The sequence below is a fragment of the Sturnira hondurensis genome, unplaced genomic scaffold, assembly GCF_014824575.4.
Source record: "Sturnira hondurensis isolate 20B ecotype Veracruz unplaced genomic scaffold, ASM1482457v3 Scaffold0006496, whole genome shotgun sequence".
Classification (NCBI taxonomy): domain Eukaryota; kingdom Metazoa; phylum Chordata; class Mammalia; order Chiroptera; family Phyllostomidae; genus Sturnira; species Sturnira hondurensis.
The window spans coordinates 19,414,376-19,442,311 of NW_028079127.1; the positions used below are offsets into that span (position 1 = coordinate 19,414,376).

The 27,936-nt window shown below is 62.9% G+C and overlaps 1 protein-coding gene across 2 annotated transcripts; it reads right to left on the reverse strand.

The window, feature by feature from the left end:
- Positions 1 to 292: 292 nt before the first annotated feature.
- On the reverse strand, positions 293 to 27,698 carry SEMA3F (semaphorin 3F). Of its 2 annotated transcripts, XM_037049671.1 has the most exons (19): positions 27,164 to 27,698; positions 23,065 to 23,221; positions 10,071 to 10,231; positions 9,904 to 9,966; positions 9,691 to 9,810; positions 8,885 to 8,977; positions 7,248 to 7,341; positions 5,962 to 6,081; positions 5,617 to 5,756; positions 5,396 to 5,510; positions 5,170 to 5,239; positions 4,860 to 5,004; positions 4,088 to 4,310; positions 3,374 to 3,462; positions 3,205 to 3,246; positions 2,868 to 3,025; positions 2,624 to 2,691; positions 2,224 to 2,357; positions 293 to 1,583 (listed from the first exon to the last, which is right to left on the reverse strand). In XM_037049671.1, exons 2-19 carry the CDS (start codon positions 23,171 to 23,173, stop codon positions 1,173 to 1,175), a joined length of 2,355 nt encoding a protein of 784 aa, XP_036905566.1. In that variant the 5' UTR covers positions 23,174 to 23,221; positions 27,164 to 27,698; the 3' UTR covers positions 293 to 1,172. The 2 variants fall into 2 exon arrangements, with proteins under 2 accessions (XP_036905566.1, XP_036905567.1); XM_037049672.1 differs by lacking the exon at positions 8,885 to 8,977.
- Positions 27,699 to 27,936: the final 238 nt, after the last annotated feature.

A 27,936-nucleotide genomic window follows, 5' to 3' on the forward strand; every position in this document is an offset into this window, starting at 1 on the left:
CACTGCCTCCCCTCGCTCAGTCCCTCACCTGTCTACTCTCCCCGCTTCTGCTCATCTGCTCCTGTGGGACCCTCGCTGAGAGCCACTGGGTGCAGGCAGGAAGGATGAGGAAGCCAGGGGAGGTGAGTGTTGAACTGACAATCGAATGAGCGAGGGGAAGCTGGCTTCCAGGAGAGAGCCTGTGGGAACGGTTGCCAGGCCACGCAGGGTGGGGGTGAAGGGCCGGGGGGACAAAATCTGGGCATGGGCTGAACCCCCATCCTTCTTCCCCTACCAAGGAGAAAAGCCAAAGTCCAGTCCCAGAGCCAGTGTTTATTAACAAGATGGAACCCAAGGGTGGTGGTGGCCTGGGCAGCAGAGGGCCGCCAGGAGCCCCCACCCACCTCCCCAGCGGCCCCCCTGAGCTATTTACACCCATCATCTGAAGTGGTGGGCAGAAGGGAGCCCCAAGTCTCCACCAGAGCCCCTCTGCCCTCAGCCCTACTTGCACCCAGCCTCTCTGCAGCTCTCCCAGCCCCCAAGTCAGCGGCACAAAGCGAGGAGGTAGAACGGCCAGGCAGGGAGGGGAGGGGGGCCACCCATGCAGGGCTCCTTCTCTAGTCCCCAATAAATAGAGAATAAATACCCGGGAAAGGGCTGGCCTTGATTGAGTGCCCCCCTCCCAGGCAGGGGCAGGCATCCCATGCCGGTCCCCTCCTTCCCTCCCTCTCCAAGTGCATCTGAGCCCCCGGCCCACCCCCAGTCTCCGAAGCAGTTCTCAGTCCACAGGGTGGCTCAGGTCGACAGCGCTTGCTGTCAAAGTCGTGCAGCCCGCGCCCGTCTGGGTGGGGGGCGGGCTCCCTCCTTGTGTCCTGTGGGTCCCAGCAGTGGCTGTTGGGCAGGTGGACCCCCAGCTGAGGTGGGGGCCTGTGCGGTCCTGGCCGGGCCGTACCCGCTGGCTGGGCCCGATTAGGTGGCCTCTGTTTCCTGTTGTCTCTGACCAGCACGGGTCTGAGTTCTGGAGGACGCTGCCGCGGAGGCAGCTCTGTACAACCCACCAATAAATACTGTCTTTGCAGGGGCAGGGTGTGTATAGAATATAGATATTTTTATATATATATATATCTATATATCTTTTATATTAAAAGGGACAAGGGACAGGCTGGCCCATGGCCAGGCTCAGGCAGCTGGCCTCATGTGTCCGGCGGGTGATGGCGGCGGTTCCGGGGCTTTTTCTGGTCCTGGGGGTCAGGAGGCCTGGGTGCCCCCGGCGCCTCCCGGGAACTAGGGGGCACGTGGCGCCAGTAGCCCTGGCAGTACTGGTGGATGAGGCCCACTTCCGGCTGAGCCAGCAGCTGGGCCAGCTCCTGGTAGGAGGGAGTTGGGAGGCCAGCACCTGCGGGCGGTGGGGCGCTCACGGCCGGTGGTGGGAAGAGGGCGGTGTGGACAGCGTCCTGGCCCAGCACGTGCAGCTGCACTCGCGTGACGATGTGTTTGAAGTTGTTCTCGGTGGCTGTGCAGGAGTACAGGCCGCGGTCCCCGAGCTGCAGGGCGCGAAGCAGCAGGCCCTGCTCGGTGCGCAGGAAGCGGTCCTCCGCGCGGATCTGCAGGGGCAGGGAGCGGGGCTCAGGGGCGGTGCGGCCACCCTGCTGCCCCAGCCAGCTCCCAGATCAGGCCACCTTCGCCGCTGCTCCGTGGAGGGGCACCCAAGCGGAGTTTCCATATACCAAGAAAACCCACGTGGAGGTTTCACGTGACACCTGAATGAGGCATCCGTGCCATTTCCATCTCGGGGGGGGGGGGACCATTAGGTAATTCTGGGCCATGAGAGAGTCTTGGAGCACACTCAGAGAATTTCTATCTAATGAGAACGCGCAGCTGGGGCCCGCTCAGAACATTTCCGCGGAAGGAAACTCTGCGGGGGGCCTGGAAGGCATTTCCAGAAAGTGAGGGCTACCCCACAGAGCTTCCATATGCTGGGCCCACCCCCAGGAGGTTTTCCTGCAACGAGGCACACTTCCCATAGAAGCACACATGGAGCTTTCATGTAGAGGCATGCTCATACATGGGTCCATGTAACATGGAAACCCTGCAGAGTTCCCGCATGACTAGGCGACTTCCTCATAGGGAAGGAAGCTCGGGTTGGCCCATCAACATTTCACCCATGTGGAATTTCTACATGGAGGACTCCCGCACCCACAGTGGTGGTGGGCGGGGGGCGGGCTGTGGGGCACAGGAAATCACCTCCCGGCGCCGGTCACTGGGATCTCGCTGGAACAGCCACTTAACGGTGGCCTGGGGTGAGCGGGGCTGGCACTCCAGGAAGGCGGCGCTGCCCGCTACGCCATACTGCACTGACTCCACGGCATTCTTGTTGGCTGGGGAAGGAGAGGGCGCTATGTTGAAGCAGCAGGGCCTCCGGGCAGAGGGCAGCTGGGGAGGGGCTGGCACTGGGGAGCCCGTGCAGAGACATCCCTCCACAAAGGCAGGGATGAGCCATCGGACATCCACTTCTTGCGGGGGTGGCTAGGGAAATCCCATCTCCGAAGCCCCAAGCCTCCTCACCCCCGTGGGTCATGTGAGACTCCTTCCACTGGGGCCCTGTGAGCAGCTCGGGGGCCCACACGGGGTGCCATTCACTCACCATTGGAGTTGAAGCCGCGGCACTGCCTGATGGGGTTCCCGTGCCGGACGTCCTGCCGGCGGCTCCGCCTGGGTGAGGAGAGGTCCTGACGAAGAGTGCCTGAGGAAGTGTACCCCCCAAGGTCCCCATCCCCTGGAGACCAGGGCTCACAGACTCCCCGGGGTGCTACCACATCCACCTCCAAGCCCCCAGGACAGGGCCCTGGGTGTGGTGGCTCAAATTCCAAGGGTCTGGGGATCCACACCTCTTGGAGGACGCTGTGTAGCGGGAACAGGCCTGGCCATCCCAGGCACAGTAGGGGTCCCGGGCGAGGCAGCAGTCAGCGCAGGCAGCCCCATATGCCTGGCAGCGGTGCAGGCTCAGGTGTGTGACACCCACAGCGGAGGCCACGTACAGTTGTTGCTGGGGGAGAGGAAGGGGCCTGTCAGCCCCCTCCTGCAGCCAGCCCCCACCTGGAGCTGGCTGGCCTGGGCTCCTGCCCCTCCTGTTCTGTGCCGCAGCTGCCCCACCCCTGTGCCGAGGCCTCAACCCCAAGGGGCTGCAGGCTCTACCCTGCTCCCAGCCCACTTCACCAAACTCACCCTCTTGGAAGAGATGGTCATGGTTTTAACTGGTGCTGGGTCCTGGAAGAAGGTAAGAATCAGCTGCAGGTTCTGGGGACCCCCTACCAGCCCTGCCCTGGAGGTCTGCAGTCAGGAGCTGGTCCTGAGGAGGGCCCTGGCGAGGGCCATCCTGGGGTGTCACACTGACCTTGAAGACCTCCACCTCCTCCAGCATGAGCTCCTCCGTCTCCTGGTCATCCTTGGGCAGCACAATGACCTTCTGCACTGTCCCGCGGTCTGGAACGGGCCGGGCAGGGCCTCAGTGGGGCTGAGGACACTGGGGAAGGGGCACCAGCCTCAGCCCCTTCCCCCACCAGGGCCCAAACCCCAGAGGGCAGTGGGGCAGCAGCTCTGTGCCAAGGTCGAAGAGCTTCCCCAGTGACGGCAAGAGGTCCGAGGGGACAGGCTCAGGGTAAGGGGTGTCAGGGCCAGGGCCCACCCCTGCCACCCCAGACCCTCATTTGGGCGCTGCTCAGAATAGGAGGCTGGAGCTGGCCCCCACTGAGGGCCACTGGAACTGGGCTGGGTGTGCTTGCACATGTGTGCACGAGAGTGTGTGTCAGTATTCAGACCCATGGATCCTGGTGATGTCTGCCACCTGCTCCCCCTTTCCTGCTCAAATGTGGGTCCTCAGGCACCCAGTGCCCCTGCTCTCCTGGCCCCTAGGCGGTGAGGAGGGACTCTGCCCACCCCTAGTCTCAGTTATCCTGGCAACAGGAAGAACGCTCCAAAGGATGAAGGTGGCAGAGCTGACATTGGCCCGCCTGTAGCAACCCCTAGCAGCGTAGGTCCCAGCCCCACGGGTCAGCACCCTCCACCCAGCGGGCCCAGCGCAGAAGGAGCCGGGAGCAGCAGTGGGTACCTGTGCCCAGGAAAAGCACCTCATAGCGCCCATCGGCTGCATCCACCTGGTCCACAGCGACAGTGGTGAGCCGGTAGGGAGCGCCTGTGCGGACCACCAGGGGTCGCCGCTGCAGCGGGTACACGGCCTGGTACATGAGTGGGTGGCTACGCATGAAGTTGATCACTTCGTCAGGATAGTCCTTGGTGGACTTCATGGACGGTGTGAAGGTCCCACCAGGGCACTGTGGGCAGGTGCGAGTGTCAGGCCCAGGCCGCCCAGGTGGGGCTCCCTGGACCCACGAGCTGCAGGAGAGGCCTCTGTTCTGCGGTTCCCACCTCCCCCACCAGCTCTGCTCTCCACTGCGGCCAGGCTTCTGCCCGCACCCAGGATCTCTGCAGGGTCTGCTCCAGGGGTGGTCCCATGGTCCCGCATTGCCAGGTCCCACTGCTACCTCCCTGGCCTCATGTGCTACGACCGCAGGGCAGCATTGAGCAGAGTTGACCACTCCCTGACCATGTCCTTGCCGCTCTGATGTCTGATCAGATCCCACCCCCTCCCTCGCCAACAGTCAGCCGGCTATGCTGACCTCCCACCTGCCACCTTTGCTCCGCAGCCTGGCACTGTGTGCAAACGGTTTGGGGAGTTTTTAAAATTTGGCTTTACCGAGGGCGATGGTGGGCTCGAGTGTGTACGGTTGACCTCTCCCACCGGTGAGCTGCAGGATGGCGGGGCCCCTGTCTACACAGGAGCAGCGCTCCCAGACGGAAAGGGAGAGGCAGGGGACCCTCACCGTGCCAGGCCGCGGGTAGGGCATCTTCCCTGAGAAGGGCATCCACTGGTAGTTGGGGCCCTCCTTGTGGGCAAATGGCCCGTTGAAGACCATGCGTATGTCCGCCATGGAGTAGACGCACACGGCCGAGCCTCGGAACACGGAACTGCGGGCAGGGCAGGCTGCTGCTGTGGACGGGGCAGACCCTCGGCCCAGGGCCCCTCCTACCTGTCCCCACCCTGCAGCTGGCCACCAGGATGAGGTCCTCCACAAGGCACAGCCCCCCAACCCGGCCACACCCTGCTGCGGCTGGCCTTTGCCCCAGCCTCACCCCGAGGAGGTAAAGACAGCATAAATGACAGGGTTCCTCACATCCTGGGTCTGCTGGACAAACACATCCTCTGGGGGCAGAAGGAGAAGGCGCTGGGAGGGTGCCATGGCCAGGAGCCCTAGGGCCCTGCCCGCTTCTGCCCAGGGGGACCCACTCGAGATGCCCGCACCAGCCGCCTCCCCTCCCGTGGGAGCCACAGGACCCCACCCGCCTGCTGGGTGCTCACGGAGCTCATCAAAGTGCGTCTCAATGCCGTCTTCGCCCGGCACAGAGCACACCAGCCGCGCCTTCAGGAATGTGCTCCACTTGTTGACCAGGCAGCAGTGGCCGCCATCATCATTCTGGGGGGCGGGGGGCAGGGGCTGGGTCAGATCAGCTGGCTCAGCCCCAGGCCCATGCAGAAGGGCTGACAGAGCCAGGACCGGCTGGCCCACCCACAGTGCCTACCAGGCAGATCCGCCCGATGCGGGCATACACCGCGGGGCTCTGCGACGTCTCTGCAGACCGCTCGCGGAAGAAGAAGTAGAGCTTGTCGTCATTGCGCTCGGCACTGTCAGGGATGAGCTCAGCGTGGATGAAAGACGGGTCTGCAGACGGGCTGGGGTCAGCTGGGCCAGCCCTCCTCTGACAACGCCTCTGTCCCCTACAGAATGCCCGCCAAGTACAGGACGACCCCCAATTCTTCTCCAGAGGAGAATCCCTCCTCCCCAGCCAGTCATAGGGCTGGACATTCCCCCAACCCAGACAGGCTCCACCCCCATCCTGCCCCCGGGCCTGGAGGGATGCGCTCACCATTCAGCCACCGGGAGTTGTACTGATCTGTGCGCATAGCCGTCTGCTTTCCAAGGGTGCGGAAGATGGCTGCGTCTGTACCCATGAAGTCGATGTACACACCAGCATAGAGCTCCTCATCTGTGGGGGGCCGGTGGGTCAGTCAGGGGGGCCGCCCTTTGCCAGGACCAGGGTGCAGACCAAAGGACCTGCAAGGCAGGGTCCTGCCCCCCTCCCCGGCCCCTCAGGGCACAACTGCATCACCACTGGGGTGCTGGGCCATGCCTGCTGGCTCTGGGAGGCCTGGGATTAAGTGGCACTGAGCTCTGATTAGCAGCCAGAGCCAGTTTCTGTGGGGGGCACTCCCACCAGGGCTGACTGCAAGGGGCACCTGCGGTCCCTGGGGGTGGGGCTGGGGCCAGCTGCCAACCCTACTGTGTGGTGCTCCCTCCTGCACCACCTGATACCTGTCAATAACCTCAGGAGCATAGATAAGAACAAAATGGAGTAAAACAATTAGGAAGTGATGAGTTTGGAATATTTTTACCTTTTAAAAGTAATTGATTTCATTGTAAGTTGATATAATTTAATTTTGAATAATAGCTGTTTGACAGCTAGCTGACAAAACACTGGAAAATGGAACCACCTCACCGGCCCCGAGGCTTCCTTCTAGACACCCCCAGGCAGGCCCTGCCTTTCTATTGGAACGCCGGTCTGGGCATGGCCCTCAGGCTAGGACCCTGTCACTCAGCAGGAGGGGAGGACAGTGCCCGCCTGCTGCCTCTGGGGCCACTCCCAGGCCTGAGGGAGCCTGGCGCCCAGCTGCACTGGGCAGCCAGAAGGTGGGCACAGCACAGGGCCTGGGTTGGCGGTGGGCTCCCCCAACCTGTGGGTAGGGGCAGCAGCTGCTCCCAAGACCCCAGACAGGGCCCTTCCTCAGAGAACGTCCCTCTTACCCTCCCAGACACCTGACCAGACAAGAACCACGTTCCCTCCAGTGGGTCATGGGCCAGGAGCCCAGGAAGGCTCTGGCCTGTGCATGGACCACACTGTGGATCCCGGGATCGGATCTGGCCACCTCGGCACCCTTACCTGAGGGGCTGGGTAGATGGTAGCTCACATGGCCTAGCCTCTGCCACTCAGCTCACACTGGGGTAGGCTGTATCCCTTTCCCTGCCAGGTGGGGCCTCACCGTGGGGGTTCAGGGCCAGCATGTTCACCTGGGGCAAGTGTTGGTGCCACCCCCCACCACACAGGCAGAGGCCACACTTTCAGGCTGTAGGACCAGGGGGGGTGGGGGCACTCACTGATGAGGGCTGAGGCTGTGTCCAGCTTGGGGTCGTATGGACACTTGCCCTTCCCTGACTCGAGTCTCTCGGGCTCCAGGTAGAAGACGTAGTCCTGCAGGGCAGATGCGGACTCAGTGGCCAGTCCCACAGCCAGGCAGGGCAAGGGCTATCAGGGCCCAGGGTCAAGTTGGGCCCCCAGGGACACCTTGAAGCCACCACCCTTCACTCCCCGGATCTCCCTGAGTTTTAACTCTGTCCAGACAGATTTCCCAGGACAGGGCCACATGGCAGGTTCCAAGGGAGGTGCTGCCTGGTCCCAGGTCTCAGAGGGCTCTGCTTTGGGGGGCCATGAGAGGGGGGTGGGCTTACAGGGGCTGAAGCCCTCGAACACCGGCTGGTTCAGGAAGGCTCTGGCTGGGCCCTCGTGGACCATAGAAGGGAAGCTTTGTGAACTGTGGCTGCCTGTCCTGGGCTGAGAAGGGACTGCTAACCTCACCAGGGCTACTGGCCAAGGGCCTGGCTCCTGTCCTTTGCCATCAGGTCCCACCAGGTCAGAGGGTTCTGAGGCCACTGTGTCCCCAAGCTTTGTGTCCTATCTGTGGTCCTCAGGACAGACTAATAGGCCATGGCCTTTTTCCTGCCCCTCAGCAGAGCCCCCAACTCCACGTCTCCCCCGGGAGGCAGGAATTGAAAGGTCTGGCTCAGACCCCATGGAATTCACAAAGGCCCCCATGCCTCCCAGCTTAGCCTGGAAGATGCTGGGAGGAAGGCTGGTGAAGGTCCTGGACCGGGATGAGCGCACGGGGACAAGAGAGGGAAAGGAGAGAGGTGCAGAGGCAGAAGGAGCTGGCAGCGGGGGGTTGGGGGCAGGGATGGCGATGGGAAGGTGTACACAGGCCCGATTCCAGTTACACAATGCACAAGCGACTTTCTGCACACTTGGGACAGCACACATCAGAGCTTGGCACACATCATTGGCAGCGTACAGAACCCACTGTTCACACCCTGGGCACACACACACACAGCCAGAGTGGCTCCACTTTTCAGCACTGCCCACCACATACACATGCCCGAGTGACCACACGCTCTCACACACACCGGCAGCCCCTGCCCAGCCCCAGCCCCGCCCCCACCTCAGTCCAGGGTCCTGATGGGTAACAGACAGCTCTGCCCCTCCCACCCCTGGGGAAGAGGGCCTCAGGTGTGTGCCTGTGCTCACTGAGGACCCAGCACAGGAGGCATGGGCCACAGACCCGAGAGCAATGTGTCACTGCGCACATGTGCCATGTTCCCACTCTGGTGCTGAGTAAAGTGTGGGCTCCAGAGCAAACGTGTGCCCAAGTGTATGTTGGTGTGTGCTCACGAGTGTCTACACACAGGTCCTGAGGGCTGAGGAATGGCTGTCCCCAAGACACCTGGCTTCCCCACCTGGTGGCTTCAGGACTCCTTGCCTGCAGGGGTCCCACTGAGGCCGACTTGAGTCCAGCTGGGACTGCCTTCAGAATCACTGCAGGAGAGGGTCCGGGGAGGGGTGCAGACAGAGGGGAGCCCCGGGGAGCCCCTGGGGCGCAGGCTCATGGCTGGAAGGCCAGGCCCAGGAGAGTTCAGTTCAGAGGCAGAGCTGCCTGGCAAGGGCCTGGGGGAATGAGGCCCACCTGGCGTGGGGCTGTGGGCGTCGGGCGGAGGGCGCCGTCCGTGGCTCTGCTGCCTCGACCTCGGACCACCTGCCTCTGGGTCCAGGGAGTGGCCTAAGAAGATGAGGAACAAGGTTAGAGCCAGGGGCGGCAGGGGCCGCAGGGGCCGGGGGAGCGGGCTCGGGCTGCCAGCCTCTCACACCACACGTGCCAGGAACACATGTGAGCACCTGGGCCCCCAGAGTACACACACACACCGGTGCACACACATATACACACTGCTTGGCTCACACTGGTATGCACACACACGCCCCCTAGGTCCAACCACTCTTGCACATGCCCTACAAGGTCACACCAGCTACACGCATGCCCACATGGAAATGGAAAAGGGCAGAAGCAGGCGGGGGGTGGTGGCAGAGCTGGGGAAGGGGCAGCTCTCCCCCAGGCCCAGTGGCAGAAGCTGACCCAGGTGTCCAGCCTTTTGACGCGGATGCCCCAGCCAGGCCCTCTGGCTCGGCTGCAGGGCACGGTCCGTGGGCGTGGCCCAGAGGACTAGGGAGCGAGTGCTTACTAGGCGCCAGGTCCGGCGCTAAGAGCTTTAGGAATATTAGGTCACTGCCCCCTCCTCACCCGGACCTGTGAGAAATGCAACTATTAGCCCCGTCTTCAGGGGAGGAAACTGAGGTTCCGAGAGGTGAAAGAAGTCACTTACCCATGGTCACAGGCCTGGGAGGCGGCAGGGCTGGGGTTCAGGCCCGGCCTCCCATCAGAACCCTGAATGCAGCCTCCAGTGGAGGCAGCCCAGGGCGCGGGTGGGCGGAGCTTACCTGGGCCCTGCGGCCTCGGTTGACGTAGGCGCACATGGGGTTGTAGGCGCCGGTCCCACACACATACAGGTGTGTTCGGTTCCAGGGCTGGATGAGCCTGACGAAGTTCCCGCACTCACCCTGGGGCCAGAGGGAAAGCCAGGGAGGTGCCCAGATGCCTCCCTGGAGCCAGCTGCCCACCCCCCATCCCCCCTGTGGACCCGCGGCACTCACGTTGCCATCCTTGCCTGAGAGCACGCACTCCTCAATGCGCTGCGGGGAGGCTGCCCAGTGGATCTGTGGGAGACGGGCCTCAGCGTGTGCAGCCTGCGGGACAGGGCCCCCAGCCCTGCGGCCCCGTGCCCCCCAGTGCCCCGCCCCACACCTGGGCTGGCCCTTACAATGAGCGGCTCGCGGTTGATGTCATGCAGATCCAGGGACAGCACGTAGTCCTTGCTGCCCACGTACATGCGGTCGTGGTCCTCGTCCTTGAGCAGGATGCGGTAGTCAGTGGTGTTGAGCAGGAAGTTGAAGAAGTGGGCGGTGCCCGTGGCCTTCAGCTCTGGGAGCGGAGGGCAGGGCGGCAGTTGGGCCAGAGGGCAGACGGTCCAATCATACCCCCTTTGGCAGAGAGGGTCTCCCTCCGCCCCCCAACCCCCACTTGGTTATCTTAACCCCCAGCCTCCCCTCCAGGGATTACTTAGCTCTCTGTCTAGTCCCTGGTTTGCTGGGAAGAGAAAGTGGGACAGGTAGGCAGGTCAGGGAGGAACCACACCCAAAGCTCCAGTCCTGATTCATCTACAACCCGTCAGTCTCTGGCTTCCAATGAGAGGACAGTGGGCAGGAGCCAGCAAGTGTGACCGCATCAAAGAGTCCTTGCTCTGGCGGGGGCTGGTGCTCCCCCGCTGACTCAGGGCAGGGCCAGCATCCCAGGGGGCCTAAAAGGGTTCCTGAGTGGGAGGTGGGGGGGGTGCATCCAGGACAGCCTGCAGATGCTGGCACAGAGCCAGGGCGTCCTGTCCTCACCCCCGGGCAGAGGGTGATGCTGGTACACAGCAAGATCCCCACCCGGTCTGAGTAGGTTAGCCAGGACACCAGCAAGCCCTGCTGGAGCCATACTGCTTTGTGGACTGGGCTCTTCCCAGGCCCCACCGGGCTGCTAAAAGTGGGGGCTCTCCGGCCACTTGGAGGCAGCCAGGAGCAACAGCCTTTTCGGCAGGAGTCCAGCAGCCGGACCCTCCCACCTCCAGGGTGCTGGGGAGAGTCCTCTTCCCTAGGGGGGAGGACAGGAGGGAACTTAGCAAAGGACAGACCAAAGACAGACACAGGACTCCAGGAAACCTAGAAACCTTCCTTTGGGAGGGCAAGGGCCCAGGGGTTCCCTGGCAAGCCCCTCCTACACCCACGCCTCACTATTTTTAGCTCAGCAGAGAGGGAAGATTGTAATGAGGGTGATGAATATTCACCATCACGGGAGACATGAGATGGCAGCACACAGAAGAGCACACGCACGTCTACACCAGGAGCAGGTATGCACGAGTGCACACGTGTCCTGAACTAGGCAAGGCACTCCCCCAGGATCACACCCCCGACCCAGCTCCCTGACCTGCCTCTGGTTGCACTGCCAGTTCCCCACCCCACAGCTGGTGTCCCATCTCACACCTGGTTCCCCATCTCACACCTGGTTCCCCATCTCACACCTGGTTCCCCATCCCACAGCTGGTTCCCCATCTCACACCTGGTTCCCCATCCCACAGCTGGTTCCCTATCTCACTTCTGGTTCCCCATCCCATAGCTCGTTTCCCATCTCACAGCTAGTTCCTTATCCTACAGCTGTTTCCCCACCTCATAGTTGGTTCCCCACCCCACAGCTGGTCCCCTACCCCACAGGTGGTAACCCATCGTACAGATGGGACAATCAAGGGGGAGGCCTGGAGAGGGAGAACAGCTGGGATCAAAGGCCCTCCAGGGCTGCCTGAAGTGGAACCAGCGGGTGGCCCCATCCCATCAGTCAAGGTTGCCCTCGCTTGGCTGCCCCTGACCCCTGCTGTGTGGGGGGGAACCTGGAGCAGAGCAGGGGGTGCCGTGCCCTTGCACAGCTTTGGACACAGCTCCTGGATGTGCCGGGATGGGTGTGTGTGGTGGGCTGGCAGCCAGGGGACTCCCACAGTGGACCCAGAGCCTATGTCCGAAGGTTGGAGGGCAAGCAAAGGCCTTGCCCTATCCAGCCCTGACTGTGTGGCGACAAGAGAATACAGGTGATGACCTTGGCCAACCTCTGGGACGCAGGAATGCCGATGGATCAAAGGGCCGATCCCTGCCTGGCTGCAGCCTCGCCCGCCTGTCCGGCGGCGCCTCTGAAGTCCTGGGCAGGGCAGCCTGGGCACCTGTCCTGCACCTGTTGTTGGGCCACTCGGAGTCCCCTGCTTGGCCACCCAGCCATAGCGACAACAGGAAAGTAAACATTTCCCTACCCCCAGGGCCAGGAAGTGGCCAGAGAGGAAGTGGGGCTGCCAGCGGAGCCCCCCCAGGCTGGGCCGGCCGGCCAGGGGTTATTTATACCCTGGCTGGGGGCATGGCTTGGTTGTGCCCTTACCAGTCCTGCTGGGACAGGGGCGTTTGGGGGATGATGGAGGGGAGGGAGGCAGAGACTCAAGTGGCACCTTCAGACACAGGCACCGGGTGTAGGGGAAGCTCCTGACATTTAGCCCCAGGGACAGCACCAGCCATAGTCCCTACCCTCCCTCCACCCCCGACCCCTGTCCCTCTGACATGCTGTGACTCCATAAGCCCAAGCCCCAAGTCCAAGTGCCCTCCTGGGGGCTCACAGCCCCAGTACTCCAGGCTTCCCACCTAGGGCCACAGCCTTCTTGACGCAAGGAGGTCTGGCCAGGGCAAAGCCAGTCCTGGCTGGGGGGCTGCCCACTGGAACGGCCTGGGCCGGAAGGTGACTTTCCTGCCATGGACAGGACACATGACTCAGGATCCTCAGTTTCCCTCCCAGTGGCCACGGGATGTGACGTCAATGGCTCTGTTGCCATTGGGCATGATGTTTTGGTGACTGAGGAAACTGACCGGGGCAGGGCACCCACCCTGTGGGGCCCTGTGGTGCGGCAATGGGGTGGGACAGAGGGCTAGGAATCTGGGTGTGACTCGGGCTTCTGGGGTGGGCTTCATGAGCCCACTAGGGCGCTCTGCCTCACATCCCTCCCTAGACCACCCCTTGGGATCTCCTGGTGCTGACATTCAAGGGGATCCTGGTGGCGGGGAGGACGCTAGCACTGGGCGTCTTTGGGTCCCCCCCACACCCAACCTTTTTGGGCTGTCTCTGCCTTGGCAGGGAGAGGAAGTCCCTTCGCCATGGATGCAGTCCTCCCAGAAGTCGCCATCGCGTGGAGGCCGTCTACCCTCAGCTGCGTCCCAGCCTCCTCATTTCCGAGTGCCGGGGTGGGAAGTGGAGAGGGCAGCGGGCAGGAAGGAACTTCCTGTGACTCAGCCCCAGCCCTGCCCTGACTCCAACCTGTCTCGCCCCAACCCCCACCCACAGGAGCACAGCAAGACCCCAGAGTATCCATCCAAAGCCAGGCTACCAGAGGGGAAAGGGAAGGGGGAGGGGTAGGAGGTCATCAGGGCCCCAGGGTGAATTGGACCCAGGGCTCTGGCCCCAGTGCCCACGGCTGGAGTGTCTGCCAGACTGTGGGAAAGGGTTCAGACAAGGGGCCCCACGGCCGCCCTCCAGCCCCAGTGCCAAGGCAGAGTTGCGTTCATGGCAGGTCACACAGGATGAGGAGTAAAGGTGGCATCCTGTCCCCCTTCCCGCCCTACCACAGGGCCAAGGAATTGGGGGCATCTCTCTTCCAACAAGAAGCCCGGGGCGAGGTAGGAGCCCTGGAGCTCTCCTCTGACAGCCCAGGCAGCAGTGCTGGCTCCTCCTGACCGCCCCCACCCCCCGCCCCGCTCCGCCCTCTAAGATGCAAGGACTCGGCCAAGGATCTGGGGGCCAGGGGGCATGGGTGGGTGTGTGGCTGACGTGGGCCCAGCCTGGTCATGTCCTCAGGCCAGCCCCCACCTCTGCCCCACTTGGCCCAGGCCCAGTCCTGGCTGCAGGGGTGTCACCCGTCCCCCACCCCATGGTGCTACTGAGGGAGAGGCTGGGCACCCTCAAGGGTTCAGTGGCTGTTGGGACTCAAGTCTGGATAAGCCTTGACCTTGGGTGGGGAGAGTGATGTGCCTGGGGAAGAATCCTGGGAAGGGCACCCCACCCCATACCCTCACCCAAACTGGGCACAGGTTGGGTGGGGCAACATCCGGGAAGGCTTTTCCCCGTCATCAGGGAAGGAAGAGCCTTTTCTGGCATCAGACACCCCGTTTCCGCAGCTGGTCCCAGCCTCCAGCCCTCCCCCACGGCCATTAGACGCTCAAGGTCCCGGCCCAGAACAGCCTGGCGGAGGGCCAGGGGTAGGAACATTCTCAGTGTATGGGGGCTTCCTGCAGGGGGTCTCTGTCCCCTCCTCTCTGGAAGCTGAGGTGGTGGGCGGGCGAGGGCAGCCCTGGGGAGGCGTGTCCATAGCCCTGGCCCTGCAGACCCCAAGTGGGGGGCCCCAACCCCTGCTGCCCGTCTCCAAGACAGCAGGCCTGCTGCAGAAAGGGGCTCCTGGAGCAGAGGTGGGTGACCGCCCCCTTGGTTACAGCCCCACAAAGCCATGGGCCTTGACTGACAGCGGCACTTCCCAGGCTCTGTTTGGGCGCTGGGGGGTGATAGACAGGTCCCTGCAGCCCAGCGCCAACCTCTGACCTCATGTGGGCTGGTGCAGCCCTAATCCCTGAGCTGAAGAGAAATGAGGTTGGGGGTCAGGGCTGGGGGTGCTGGCCAGGGTCTCTGTCAGCCCTTCATCCTCCTGCCCTTCTGAGGAGGGAAACTGAGGTGGACAAGGAGACGGTAGCGGTGGCAACAGCATGAGTGACAGAGTCCGGAGGGACCCCACTGAACACCCCCATGGGCCTTAGGGAAGGATGACCCCCAGCCCCCAGCCCTTTTCTCATTCCCCCAAAGCTTCGAGGGGCCCCAGGGAAGGCCCAGAGGCTGGGCTGGGCCCTGGCTCCTGGCCTAATCCTCTTTTAATGAGAGGTGACTGGAAGGCCTCAGGCCTGGCCACAGCCCTGCCACCCCCGGGGAGCCCCAGCCAGGCTTAGCTGGGGGCAGCACAGCCCCCAAAGACACCTCGCACACCTTTCCCCTACTCAGGGTACGCAGCTCACAGTGCCCCAGTGCCAACAAGACTCCAACACTGGCCCTCGAAACCCAGGGCGCCGGCGTCAGCGGGGGTGTGCCAGCGTGACACCCACCCTGTGTCCCCACGGACCTTCTCTTGGACATTTCCTGTTATTCGGGTCCAGGTGCCACATGGGGCTGGGAGGACAGGCGGTCACTCACGATCCAAGGGCTGGCTCTCCCAGTTCCCAGCCCCAGGATGTTCTTGATGGAAACCCCTAGAAACCAGATCCAGGGTTTTGCTGTGGATTTGAGTGTTCTCCTTAGTACCTGTCCCCTCTGTTCCCCTCCGTGAGCCTGGGTCTCCAGGTTGGAGACCCGGGAGCCACTGACATTTGCCCCCCTTCCCCTCAGGCAGGTGAGCCAGGTCGGTGCCAACAAAAACAATTACAACCGCTCTCACCCAATTAGCAACTAATTATGGCCTCTAGTCCATTCAACATAATTAACATGTAAATGACTCGGTGTGTTTATATTCAATAACTACTGATTGAATTTAATTTAAATGTCTGAACTAGGGACCCAGTTACCGTATTTCACCACCTAGAACTGCCACTTCCTGGGACTACTCCCTCCTCCAGCGAAGAGGGACTGGAGGCCAGGGTGGAGGGTGGAGGGGCAGGCGCCTCAACACTGGCCTGGCCCTGGTAAGGGTGGAGATGGGTGCAGCCCCTGCACCCCTGACACGCCTATCCCAGGGGTATGGGGAGGCAGTGAGTCAGAAGAGCCCCCAGTGGAACCCTCAAGATGGGAAACCCTCTGGAATGAGGGGCCCCATCTTAAGGGCTATTGTAAACATCCTAGCTGTTCAGTAAACACCAAGCTGGACAGGAGCCTGCGTGGAGGAACCACCCAGCTGGGCTAAGCTCCACTGCAGGCTTCTCTCCCATTTGGGGAGCTGGGGCTGGGGTTGGGGCTGGGAGCTGGAGATTGGGGGCTGGGGGCTGGGGCTGGGGCTGGGGGTTGGGGGCCCTGGGGCTGGGGCATGCTGTTCCCACGCCCGTTCCGCCCCAGCGCCCGCCTGCTCCGCCCAGGAGAGGACAGGCTGGGGGCACAAGAAAAGCTGGGAGGCAAGGGGCAGCAGGGTCACTCCCTGGCACACGGGCCAGCTGCAACCAGAGGTTACACCCTTCTCCCCTGTGGGACGTTAGTGACTTTCAGCCATTTTGTCCCAGCAGGTTGGGGCTCTCCAGCCTGGGTGCCTCTGCTAGTCACCGTCCACCCCCAGGGCCCCATGGGCCTAATCTTTCTAGGCCTGGGCTGGTGGCTCAGGGGGCCAACAGGTCCCACAGGGACCCTAACAGGGCACACGGCTGACTGTAATAAGACCTCTGGGCACGCACCAGCCACGCAGGGTTCAGAGCTCCAGCCCTGCTTGGCAAAAGCACAGAGCAGTGGAGGGAGCCTGCCGGGCAGCGCGGCTCTGCACAGGGAGCGGGAGGGCGTGGGCAGGGTCAGGCAAGCAGCTCGCACAGAAACGTGCCCTGAAAAGTGTGCAGGGGGTGGAGGGGAAGAGGGATTGGTAGTGAGGGGGAGGGCTGCCCTGACCCATGTTTCAGGTGGGGACAGTGAAATGACCGCCAGTGCCTCCAGCTCCACAGGCCTGGGGACCTACCCCTCCTCCCACATTCCAGACCTGGCCCGGAAACTCCTCACTGCTTCCTCAGCCACCTCCTCCTCCTGCGACTGCAAAAGACAACAAACTCTCCATGGCTCATTTACTCCGATAAATCAACCAGACAGACAGGCCAGGATGGGCCGACAGGCTCAGCCCCCACCTCTGCTGCCCTCCTCGGACTCCCGGGCTCCCTGCAGCCCCTTCACGTCACCCACCCAAAGATTCCCAGGATATCCCTCACAGCCTGAACCCCCTGCCCAACACTTGAGGGGCAGGAATGAGGCACCACAGACAGATGTGCGCCCAGAGCCAGCCGTGGGGGATGCTGTGAGGCCGGGGCAGGGGCCCTCCAAGGAAGGCCTGCACTGGGACAGGAAGGTGTGGAACAAAATGACAGTGCGGCAGCCCTGGGCAGAGGCCCCCGGAGCACCGCCCACTGGACCTTGGTGATGAGGAGCCCACGAGGCCCCCACATCTAGCTGCTGTTCTGCCGGGGGTAGAGTGTGACCGGCGGGGACAGCAGTCCTGCCCCAGGTGGGGAGTGAGGGCTTCGGCACCGAGCCTTCAGTGGGAGGAAAGAAGGTTCCCGGCTGGATGCAGGGACCTCGGAGGAAAGAGCATGTCTGAGTAGGAAGCCAAGGATGGGTCAGGGTGGTGATGGGAAGGGGTGCAGGCAAGGGGGAGTAGGGGGAAGGAAGGAAGAAGAGTGGGGGAGGGGGTCTGGAGCTGAGGCCACACGCTCCAAAGGCTTCTGGGTCCCAGAGGGGCCTGCGGCTTTGGGGCTGCCCCTGCCTGCAGAGATGCAGCAGATGGCCAGTTCTTGCAGGGCTGCCCCACTGCAAATGCCCCGGTCGGCTCGCTGAGGCCTCCCACCCCCACAGGCTGGCCCCCTGGGTCCTCCACAGCCACCACCCAGGCCCCATTTTCTGCTGGGTCAGGACCAGTGGTCAGGGTCTGGAGCCCAGGGGACTGCTGTCCCCTCCCTGCAGCTGCTCAGCTGCCTTGGCAGGATGGCAGCAGACGGGGAGGGCGGGGGGCGGGGGGGTGCGCTGCAGACCCGCCAAGCTCAGGCACCCACGTGAGCTGGGCTTGGGATTCAGACTGAAGCGTTCTGGCATCTAGGCCTCTGGCAAAGGCCCTCTTGCTATTTCTAAGAAAAATGCAGCAGGAATCTTCTCCGCTTCTCCAAAGTGCCAAGGGCCCCTTGAGGTGGAGCTCAGATTCCCTGGCCAGCGCCAGGCCAGGCCAGCCCTGGCTAACAAACTCTGGGCCCAGCTGTGTAGACAGATGCCCAAGTGAGCAGCCAAGGTCCAGTCACCACTACACAAACTGCAGGAGGCAGGACAGTGCCCAGGGTGTGGGACCCGGCAGGACTGGGGAGCTCATCCCCAGGGGGCCCCTCTGAGGCATCCCCTCCCCAGCTGCATCTCTGTTATTGGATTTGCCCCGCGATAGGGATGTGTCATCTCTGCCGGGATTAAAAAGAGCTTAAAAATCACAAGGAGAAAGTGCAACCGGACTCCAACCAGCACTTTGCCCTTTCTGTGGTGCTGCAGCGCACACCCTGCCTCTGCTCCTTCCAAACCTCCCTGCCCTCCACTTGAGATGTGGCTTCCTCCGCCAAGAAGCCTGCCAGGATGCCCACGGGAGCCCCTCTTCTCCTCCTGACGCAACTTCACCCACAGGGCGCAGGGCCCCTCCTGCAGTCCTCGCCAGAGATTAGAAGTCCAGAGGGGGCCAGTGAGGGGCTCCCTGGGCGCCCTCTGGGACCGGCCCTCCTGTCGGCCACCGGCAGTGGGGCTGTGGGGCTCCTCGTGACTGAGACTCCCGTCGTGGAGGCTGCAACCTGACTCACAAAGTTCACCCTCCCTACAACACAATGAGGTTGGTACCGTTTTACAGATGAAGTAGCAAGGACACCGAGGGACTTTGCCACCCAGGGTCCACCCATGGCCAGGAGGCAAGCAGGACAGCTGAGCCCCTCAGGACGCTGCCTCCACAGGGCCAAGGAGAGACCTGGGTTGAGAGAGGCCAGGGCACTTGTCCGAGGTCACCCAGCTCAGCAGGGTGGAATGGGGTGTGTCTGTCTTCAGGGCCAGTCCTCTCAACCCCCACAACCAGCACCTGTGCATTCTGCCAAGTTGCAGTGCCCGCTTGCCACCCTGGGGGTGAGGGTGGTGGGGGAGAGCTGGATGTCTCCCAGGAGTCAGAGGCCAGGTACCTATGGCTCTGAGACACCCGCTGGGCCCGCACCACCTCTGGAGGGGCCCCTAGGTTGGGGCACACCCACACAGGTGCAGACAGTCCGGAGCCCGCGAGGAGGCTGCTGCCTCCAAAGCCACAGGGTAAGAGATGCTTTTATGAGATTTTTATCTTGGCGGTTTCTCTTTAAATTCTTTACGATTACAAAGCAGTGGGGGCTGCCAAGGAACATGATTTACTCCTTGAGCATGCACCAGCTCCCTGCTCAGTGCCAAGGGAAGCTGGAGCCAGGGAGGGAGGGGCGGGTGTTGTACCAGGGAGCCAGAGACAAGGCTGGGGCTGCTGAGGCCCAGCCAGTGGCAGTCTCATCCGAAGCCCGGCTGGGCCTGGCAAGGACCACAACTAAAGGCCCAGCCCTTGGCCCTGCTGACTCAGGCAGGGCCTCAGGCAGGTTCCCTGCAAGCACAAGCTGATGCTGGCCAGCTGAGAGGCGGGAGGCCGGTCCCCAGGACCTCCCAACTCTCCGAGTGGCCACTTCCAAGTTCCCTCCCAGGAGGGAGGCAGCTCCCATTTCCAGGAACACTGGTCCCAAATGCAGGGATCTGGGCTCAAGTTCATAAGTTGGGTCTTCCTTCCTCCCTCTTTTCTGGCTCATCCTGAAACACCCACCCATCCTGGTTTGCTTGCTCCAAATCCTCCCATAGGTGTCCAAGGCACCTGACCCCTGCCCAGGTGGCTCCCTAGTGCCACCCTTGCAATCTGAAGTGCCATGCCTATCTGGCTGACCCAGGCACACCTGCAGGTAAGGGCGGCCCCTAACTCCCCAGCCCCACCCCCACCCTTGTGCATCAGGCCTGGGGGTGTGGCAATGTGCCATGGAGGCTTGCATAATCCCCCACCCACGGTGACCCCTCCTAACCTCCAGCCTATCTCAACATCTCCTAACAAGGAAACCAGGAGGCTCTGGCTCTCTGATGCCACATGAAAACGATGTCAGTGGTGGCACAATTCTGGGCCACCTGGGCGTTAGCTGCACCCCCTCCCCAGGCTCGGAGGCCCCACCCATTGCTCCTCCATTGAACCTTCGGGGCCTGGTTTCCTTTCCTGAAAGGAAAGAGCTTCCTAGGGGCATGAGAAGCTGCCCAGTTCGACCCAGCCCTTTCCTTGGGAAATGAGGCTGGGATAACTAGAGTTGGCCCTGCAGGTCCCTGGCACCTCGTCCCTAGCTCAAGGGGCAGGGCTGGGCCTGCACCCCCGACCCACTCCACTCTCAATCCTGGGACAGCCTCAGACATCAGGCAGAGCCTGGCTCTATCCTGGTCCTGCTCCTGCTCCTGAGCCGCCTGGGAAGCCTGCAGATCTCCTGCCCCACAGGAAACCCAGGGAGGCCCCTCAGGCCTTGTGGAGATGGCTGGTTAGCGTCACGACACCTACTGTTATCTCCGTTATTGGCATCTTTCCTGATTTCCTTTGGCAAAATGACCTTCTGCTCCCTCTCCCCACCCCTGCCTCAGTTTCCCCTGTAGCCCAGCCACCTCGTATGTCACCACAACACCTCTTTCCCCACCAAACACGTCATGGCCCCCAGTCCTGGCCAGAGCCAGCTGGTAGCAGTGCTGTACTGTGGGGCAGCTTCCTGGCAAAAGCGAATGTTCCCTGAGTCGATCAAAGGACCCCGCAGGGCCCTGGGACCTCCCTGCCGCAGCCAAGGTGGGCCCTCTTGGGTGGGGGGCTCCTTCTCCCAGACCTGGTCAGTGACTCTAGGGCAAAGGGGACCCCAGGCCCAGGCAAGGACGGGTGCAGAGAAGAGGGTCCTGCTGTCCAGGCTCTCTCATCCCAAGCCCCATGAACTCTCAAGGGCACCTCGCCTGCTCCTGGAGATCTTGACCCCTCACTTCTGCTTGACCTTGGCTGTGCTGCTGATGGGAGCTCAGGAGGTGAGCCACAGGAGCCCCTAATTCTGACCGAACCCTGGGTCCCTGCCCCCTTGCACTCTCTCAGCTGCAGGCTCGGCTGGGGCGCCCAGGCGGACAGGCAGGCGACAAGCCCAAGTCTGGCCCAGTCCCTGCTTTTGTTCCTTTATCTGCCCTGGGCAGACAGGCCCCCGTGCCAGTACCTCCTAAGTGCAGCAGGATGCAGGCAGGGGAGGGGCGGAGCCTTGGCTGGGTCCCTGAGGCCCAGCATGCCAGCTGCTGTACCCATCCAAGGCACAGATGGAGAAACTGAGGCATGGAGCCAGAGCAACCACCAGTGCTTCCGAGAGCACCCCTCTCTGTGCCTGTCTTGTGTACCCAGGAGAAGCACCCCCTCTCTCAGCCCCTGGCCCAGCTGGGGGGTCCCAGTTTCTATAGGTGCTGGTCACTGTTTTCACTCCACAAACACTTGGTGAGGACTTACCCCTCACTGAGGGCCACTTCGGGGACATGACAGGGCCTGGTGCACAGTAGACACTCAAGTCTCGGCTAAACTAAGTAACGTGAACCTTAAAACTAGGACACAAGATCAAGGGGGAAAAAGAAGGACCATCAGGGCAGGGACACCTACATGTGCAAAGGCACCTAGGCCCTGGAACAGGGTGGCCCCGGGGCATCCCGCAGCCCCACCCAGGCTGCCAGCACCCTCAGCTGGCTGCCAGGGGCTGGGCTTTTAGTCACCGCAGGTGTTGGCTTCAGAGCTAATTGAGAGGGAATCGACCTGACTGATGTGGGCGTCAGGTGACGACAAGGCCAGGACACCAGGGTTCTATTTCTGGCCTCACTTCTGCCTCCTGCCTAACCTTGGCCTTGGCCTTGCCCTTGCCTGAGCCTCGGTTTCTTTCTCTGGAACAAAAGCCTTTGCCCTTTTGCCCCCTGGAGGTCCAAGAAGGTTTCAAAGGAGCTTACAGAGGACCTCCCTATGTCTCATCCCACCTGCTGCCTCTCAGGGGTCCCCAGGGTGATGACAGAGATGTCACTCAGAGTGGGTATCTGGGCTTCAGGGTGCCTGGGGTGTGGAAAGCAAGCCCCCCCGGCCCTCCCTGCGGGATGTTCTAACCCCGCTGCCTGCACACAGGGCCGGGAAGGGGGAATCAGGCCCTTTCAAGACTCACTAATCTGCTCTGAGGGATTCCACCAGGGGAGGGGGGTCCACCAGGGGAGGGGGTCAGCAGAACAGACAGCTCATCTTCCAGGCCTGGAAAGGGGGCTGCTTCCGCAAACCAAACCGCTCCACACTTCGGCCCACTTCCCAGGCCTGCAAGGACTCCTTTCAGGCCCCCCTTACAATAAGCCATGCCCGGCTGTCCCCACTGAGCGGCAGGGGCAGGACCAGGGCAGGGGAGGGGCTCTGCCAGGGGACTTGGGGACACGATGAGGCGAGAGCTGGGTCTCAGCCAAGCCTGAGGAAGGAAAGAGGTCGGCCCAGCCTTTCACCCCAAAATGTGTGCCCGGAAATCTGGCCAGCCAGGGTTGAGTCGCCCCACCCAGGGCAGGCGGCTGGACAAAGAGACCACAGGAGGGCCAAGGCTGAGACTCAGGAGTGACCCCAGGTCCCCCAGACCAAGTGCTGGAGGCAGACCTGGCCACACAGACCTTTGAGGAAGGGACCAGTCACAAGCCATCTGTGCAGCTGGATGTGTGCGTCTCGCACTGTCTCCCACCTGGTGGCTTGGGTGCCGAGGGGTTGGAGCTGCGGGACCCGCCTCTCTGCAGCCCGCAGCCCAGCACTGGGACCTTCCACCATCTTCTAAAGCAGACACACATTCCCAGAACCCACCAGGTGGCCTTCCCTCCAGGCACAGCCCACAGCGCCCCCCTCACTCCTGGGAACCCCTCCCACACGGAGACCCACAGGACGGTTCCTCAAGCAGCCAGGCCCCTACAGAGCAGGCCCCCCTCCTCCAGCTTCCCGAAGCCTCTGTGTCTTCAGGATGGTGCGGCCCTCCACCCCAGGGGCTGCCCCGGGCAGGACCCCACGCACAGCAGCCGAAGGAAGGGCTCCTGCCCACACCAGTTCGGGAGGTGTGTCAGCCGCGGCTTCCCAACAGGGGCCGCTCTACACGCTTGAGGCCGCCTCCCTGGAGACCTCACGTCTTGACTCCAGAAGGGACTGACTCAAGAACCTTCTTCAAAATGTCTAAGTGGCGCTGTTTCCAGCCTCTCCCAGCAGGTCACAACCTCCCTGTCCCCACCACACACACACCCAGGGCGACCCACATGGCTCCACATTTTGTCCTTGTTTGGCCTGGCTGCTCCTCTCCCCTGAGCACCTGATCAGGCACTGTGCACAGGGGACAAGGCTGTGCGACACCAAGGTGGTCTCTTACCTTTGAATGAGAGCCGGACCCGAGGTGTGGCCGGGAGATGGTCCTGGAAGGGGGTGGCTGGCCAGGCCCCAAACACCAGGAAAGCCCAGAGGAGACCAGCGACAGGCATCGTGGGAGGGGCCTAGGGCCCAGGAAGCAGGCTCGGCTGTCAGGACACCTGGCAGGGGGGAGTCAGGATTGGAATGCATGAGGCAGGCAGGGGAGTCCTGCCCTGCCCACATTTCCCTAATGTAATTCTGCCCAGGTACCTCGATTTCCCAGTCTGAACAAGTGGGGTTATGGGTGCCTCTTTGTTCACACCCCCAGCCCGGAGCCATGACTGCCCCAGTGTGCAAACCTCATGTATATTCTTGTCTCTGCTTTTGTCTGGGGAGGTGTAACCAACAGACCCAAAGATCAAGCAACCAGGTGCAGCCTGGGGCCAGCAGAGCTAACAGGGGCCACCAGGGACTCAATCCTGAAACCTCCGGCCCTCAGCACCCTGCAAGCCATTCACAGGGCCCAGCTCAGCAGGCCATCTTGCAGCCCTCTGCACCCCACAGGCTCTCATCCTGGTACCCACCCCCAACCACCAGGGCTGCCTGTCCCTCTCCCACCTCATGGGCTGGGGGCAAGAGCCCTACCTGCCTGCTCCAGTGAAACCTCCCCTCCCAGTACAGGAAAATCGGGACCTGGGGTGGGGTGGGGTACGTGGGAGAGAGTGGAGGATGAGGGAGACACGCGCAGACAGCCTACATGGGAAGAGACAGCAGCCAGAAAAGGAGCGGCAAAGAATAGCAGCCTCCTTTTACTGAGATCACAGCAGGAGGGATCCAGGTCAGACCTACAGAAGGACTTCCTGTTAGGAAAAGTTCCAGTTCTGCCTGGAGAGGGTGAAGAAGGGGAGCTAGGATGGCTGGCTCACCTAGGCAGGCCTGCAGTCTCCCCTGCAGAGCTCTCCCACCCCCAAGTTTCAATACTATGTTTTTCAAATATTGTCTCCCGGGGCAGGCTTGCTGTTGGGTAAACGCAGCCCAGCACCAGTTGTCGGAACATATTGCTCCCTCCCGGCAAAAACCAGTGCCAACTCCCAACCCCCCACCCAGATGCACTGGAGGTGGGGGCACCAAGGATGACAATGTGAGCCCCATCCTCCAGATCTGCCCTGTCTATCCCCTTCTCCCATGGGGGGGAGAACCCCAGGTCAGTTTCAGGACCCTGGGGTGGGGTGAGGCGTATTGTGGCCTGTCCATCCCCTGCACGGGCTGACATATGCTGAAGCCAGGCCCAGGTGTCACATCGGACCATCAGGCCCCACAAGACAGACCCCGGTGCCCTGCCTTGACCCCCATCCCCCAGCCTTTGCCTCTCCAGCCAAGGCAAACCCCTCGTGGTTGCTGAGACAGGAAGTGTCGCCTCAGGCCCCTGGCCCATTCCCCAGGTGGCGCCCTCGGTGGGAAACAGCCTCTCCGGTGGGCCTGACACACCTCTCCAGTTTCTTCAAAATCCCCTAAGGCAGATGCTCCCTGGCGCCGGCCCGCCCCCTGCCTGCCAGAGCTCCTCGCTGGTGCTGACTGAAGGGCAGGCTCTGATGAGGGGGTGGGGGGTGCTGGGAAAGGGCTCTGTGTCCACACTATCCTTGGGGTACACACGGGAGAGGCCCCCACTTACAGCTGTGGACAAGCACACACATAAATCCTCACTGCGTGCCCACACATGTCTTAACAAGCATGTGTTTGCTCAAGAACTTGACCTGCTAGTGGGGTGGGGCTCAAGAAAGCTGGGAGGCACTGTCCTGCGGCTTGGGGAGATCTTGGGGAGATCGAGATGCAGAAAGCATCCCTCGGAGAACTTCGGTCCCGGTCCCGTGTACCAAGGGCCTCAGGCTGATTCACCTCCCCTGCTCCCCATGACCCCATTTGTCCTGCATCCATTTTCATGGTGACAAGGTCAGGATCACCAGGGACAGTGTTGGGGTCCCCCAAGGTGTCCAGGAAGGTGGAAGGCTTTGCCCTACTGGACCCCTACAGGGAACTCCACAGTGCTCTGGCCCTTTAAAGGGGTGAATGAGGGACATTTGAATCTGCTGGGGCCTCAGGCCCAAGTCTAAGCCTCCACTGGCAGCTTGGGGACTATGGGGGAGAAGGGGGTGAAGGGAGGAGAGGAGGAGGACAGAAGGAGATTTGGGGAAGACACTTCCGCAGTCACCTCCCCGCTGCCGACCCCTAGATGCATTCCACTCAGCCCCAGCCCCAGAGAAGCCCCCAGTCACCTAGCCCAGGTGGGTGGGGGACAGGCACCGCCACCTGGGAGCCCACCAGGAGGAGAGCAGAGAAAGAAGGAAGGAAGGAAAGAAGGCTGGTGGGAGGGAGCAAGGGAGGGAGGCAGGCGGGAGGGAGGAGGAGAGAGGGAGGAGAGAGGGAGGGACGGAGGAGAGACGCTCGAACAAAGAACCGAGGAGCTGGGGCTGGCGAGGGGTACAGGGACGGGGCGGTGGATCGAGGGGGTCTGGAGGTACCTGGGCTTGGGGCAGGGGGCCAGGTGGTAGAATCGCCTGGTCGGCTCCAGACCTCCCAGGCTGAGGGTGGGGGTGGGGGTGGACAGCCTGCCTCAGGGAAGGGAGGTAGGCTTCTTAGGGCTGAGGACTACCAGGCTGGAAGGGGGGTAGGAGCAGGGGCTGTGGGGGAACATGGGGAAGAAATTATTAATGGCATCCCACCCCCTACCCTGGACACTCCCTGGACACTCGCCCTCCTGGTTCCTTGGTTCCCCCCTCCCCCAACACCCCACAGACCAGGAAGCAGAGCTGGGATTGAAACCCCTCCTTTCATGGTGGTGGGGGGTTCCCAGTCAAGGTCACCTGGGTTTGGCTCCATCCTCCCCCTCAAGGTATGCCTAGCAGAGCAGTGGGAGGCTGAGCCTGGGCTGCTGGCCTTCTCTTCCCCAGCCACACTTCCGGACCTGGCTCCTTCAGAACTGAGGGGCAGCAGCAAACGTAGCCATGCCCAGTGCCCTGGTCCCCCAGGACACCCACCCCGCCGGTCCGGGCACACTCCTGTTGCCACCTTGAAAAAGGCTCCAGCTCCACCTAACCACCCCCTTGGGGGCTGCGGTGAGCCTCCCCAACCGCCGGGTGTAGTTTCCATGTTCTGGGAGACAATCCGGGTGAGTTCAGGAGGAAAGGAGCCACCAGCCTGCCCAGCTCCAGGGCAGACAGGGGCGGTGCTGAGTCCGCCCCTCCCCCAGGTGTTCACGGGCTGCTGCAGTTCACAAGACAGTTATCTCAAGAATGAGAAGTGATTTAGCCAGCCAGGCCCCCAGCTCTAGCTCCAGGTGACCCGTTTCTGCCTTCCCTGCCTCACCCCTGGGCCACCTTAACACTTTCTGGCCCCACCTGCTCTAGGAGAACCCATCAAGCTCCTGGTGTCCCCTGCTCACTTCACCGCTGGGGGCCCAGCCTGCCCAAATGGGTGGCAGGTTGTCCCAGCTCACCTAAACCCCACATACAACTGGGTCCCTAATGGAGCAAGACCCCCTTCAGAAAAGCAAACCCAAGCTGGCACCTGGGGGCCAAGGGGCTGGCACAGTGCTGAGAGAAAAGCCTTGGGGCTGGCGGTCCTGCGGATCTGGGAGACCCGGCGCGCGGGGGCAGCCAACATAGTGCTTCCCTTGAGCAGAAGATCGTCAGATCGGGACACTGAGGCAGGCCGGGCGCACCTACCCGGGAACTGCGCTGCCTGAGGCGTTAGTGAGAGAGAGAGCTGAGCCAGGAGAAGGGGCACTCGGGTTCCCGCTCCAGGAACGTGGGGGCGGGGGCAAGGGAACACTAACCCACCCACCCACCCAGAACCTTATGGAAAAAAGTTGCTTTGCACACTGGAGACTCCGCAGGCCACATCATCCACACACCTCCATGTCGCCCCAATGCCAAGGGTCCGGCAGACCGAACAGGTACAGCGCCCATTCCAGTTCGGTCGCCCCTGCGTCTGTGGTAAGCCCCCTGACCCTCCGCTGCCCGCGCCTCGGACACTCGCGCAGAGTTGCAGTGCCGCGGGTCCCAGAGGGATCGAAGGGTGGCCCGGGTGCCTGCCCGCTCCCTCCCGCTTCCCGCTGCACTCACCTCTTCCGCGGCGGCGGGGCCTGGGCTCCCGGGCGGCGGCGGCAGAGCCGCTCCCGGTTGGGCCGGCCCGGACTAGAGGCCCCCCGAGGCCATGGCCCTGTCGGCGCCCTCTCGCCGCTGTGCCTGAACACGGGTCGGCGCCGCGGCCCCGGCTTAACGGGTTCCGAGGGCTTCAAGCGCGTCAGCAGCTGAGGCCCCGGGCCCCAGCCCGGGCCATGGGAAGGCTCAGGGGCGCTCGGGGCCGCCACCCCCCGGGTGGGCTGCGGGCGCCCCCTGGCCGGCGCGCCGAGGGTGCATTCCCCGGCGCGGGACCCGGGGCGCGGGCAACGGCGCACTCGGCTTCGGGGAGCTGCGCTCGGCTCGGCCCGATGGCGCTGTGCCTGCCTGGTTGCTGGGCTGGGGCCCGGCGGCCGCGCGGGGATGCGCCGCTCCTCGCCGAAAGCCCTGGCCCTTCGCTGCACTCGGGCTGGCCGGACCACGGCCGTTCGCTAGATCGCTGGCTCTGGTCTCGCGGCCGCAGCCGGGACGGGGTGCTCCTAGCCGCGCGGGGAGCGCCCCTAATTGGCCACCGTGGGCGACATTTGCATAGCGCGGCCCCGCCCCGCCCGGCCCCACCCCCGGGGCGGGACCCGCCCGGCCGCCACCCCGCCCCCGCTCCACCTGTCCGCTGGTTAGGCTGGGGTCTCCCAAGCGGTGGGGCAGCCCGCGCCAGGGGAGGTTAATCTGCACCCTGCACCCCCGCCCTGGCTTCGCGGGCGGCGCCCCCGCCCCGC

Excerpts from the sequence above, each read along its gene's own strand:
- SEMA3F (XM_037049671.1), bottom strand. The coding sequence starts at position 23,173 with ATGCCTGTCGCTGGTCTCCTCTGGGCTTTCCTGGTGTTTGGGGCCTGG. Across the intron at positions 8,978-9,690 it reads ACCGAGGCCGCAGGGCCCAG|GCCACTCCCTGGACCCAGAG; the intron begins GTAAGCTCCGCC and ends TCATCTTCTTAG. Across the intron at positions 3,247-3,373 it reads AGGAGGTGGAGGTCTTCAAG|GACCCAGCACCAGTTAAAAC; the intron begins GTCAGTGTGACA and ends ACCTTCTTCCAG.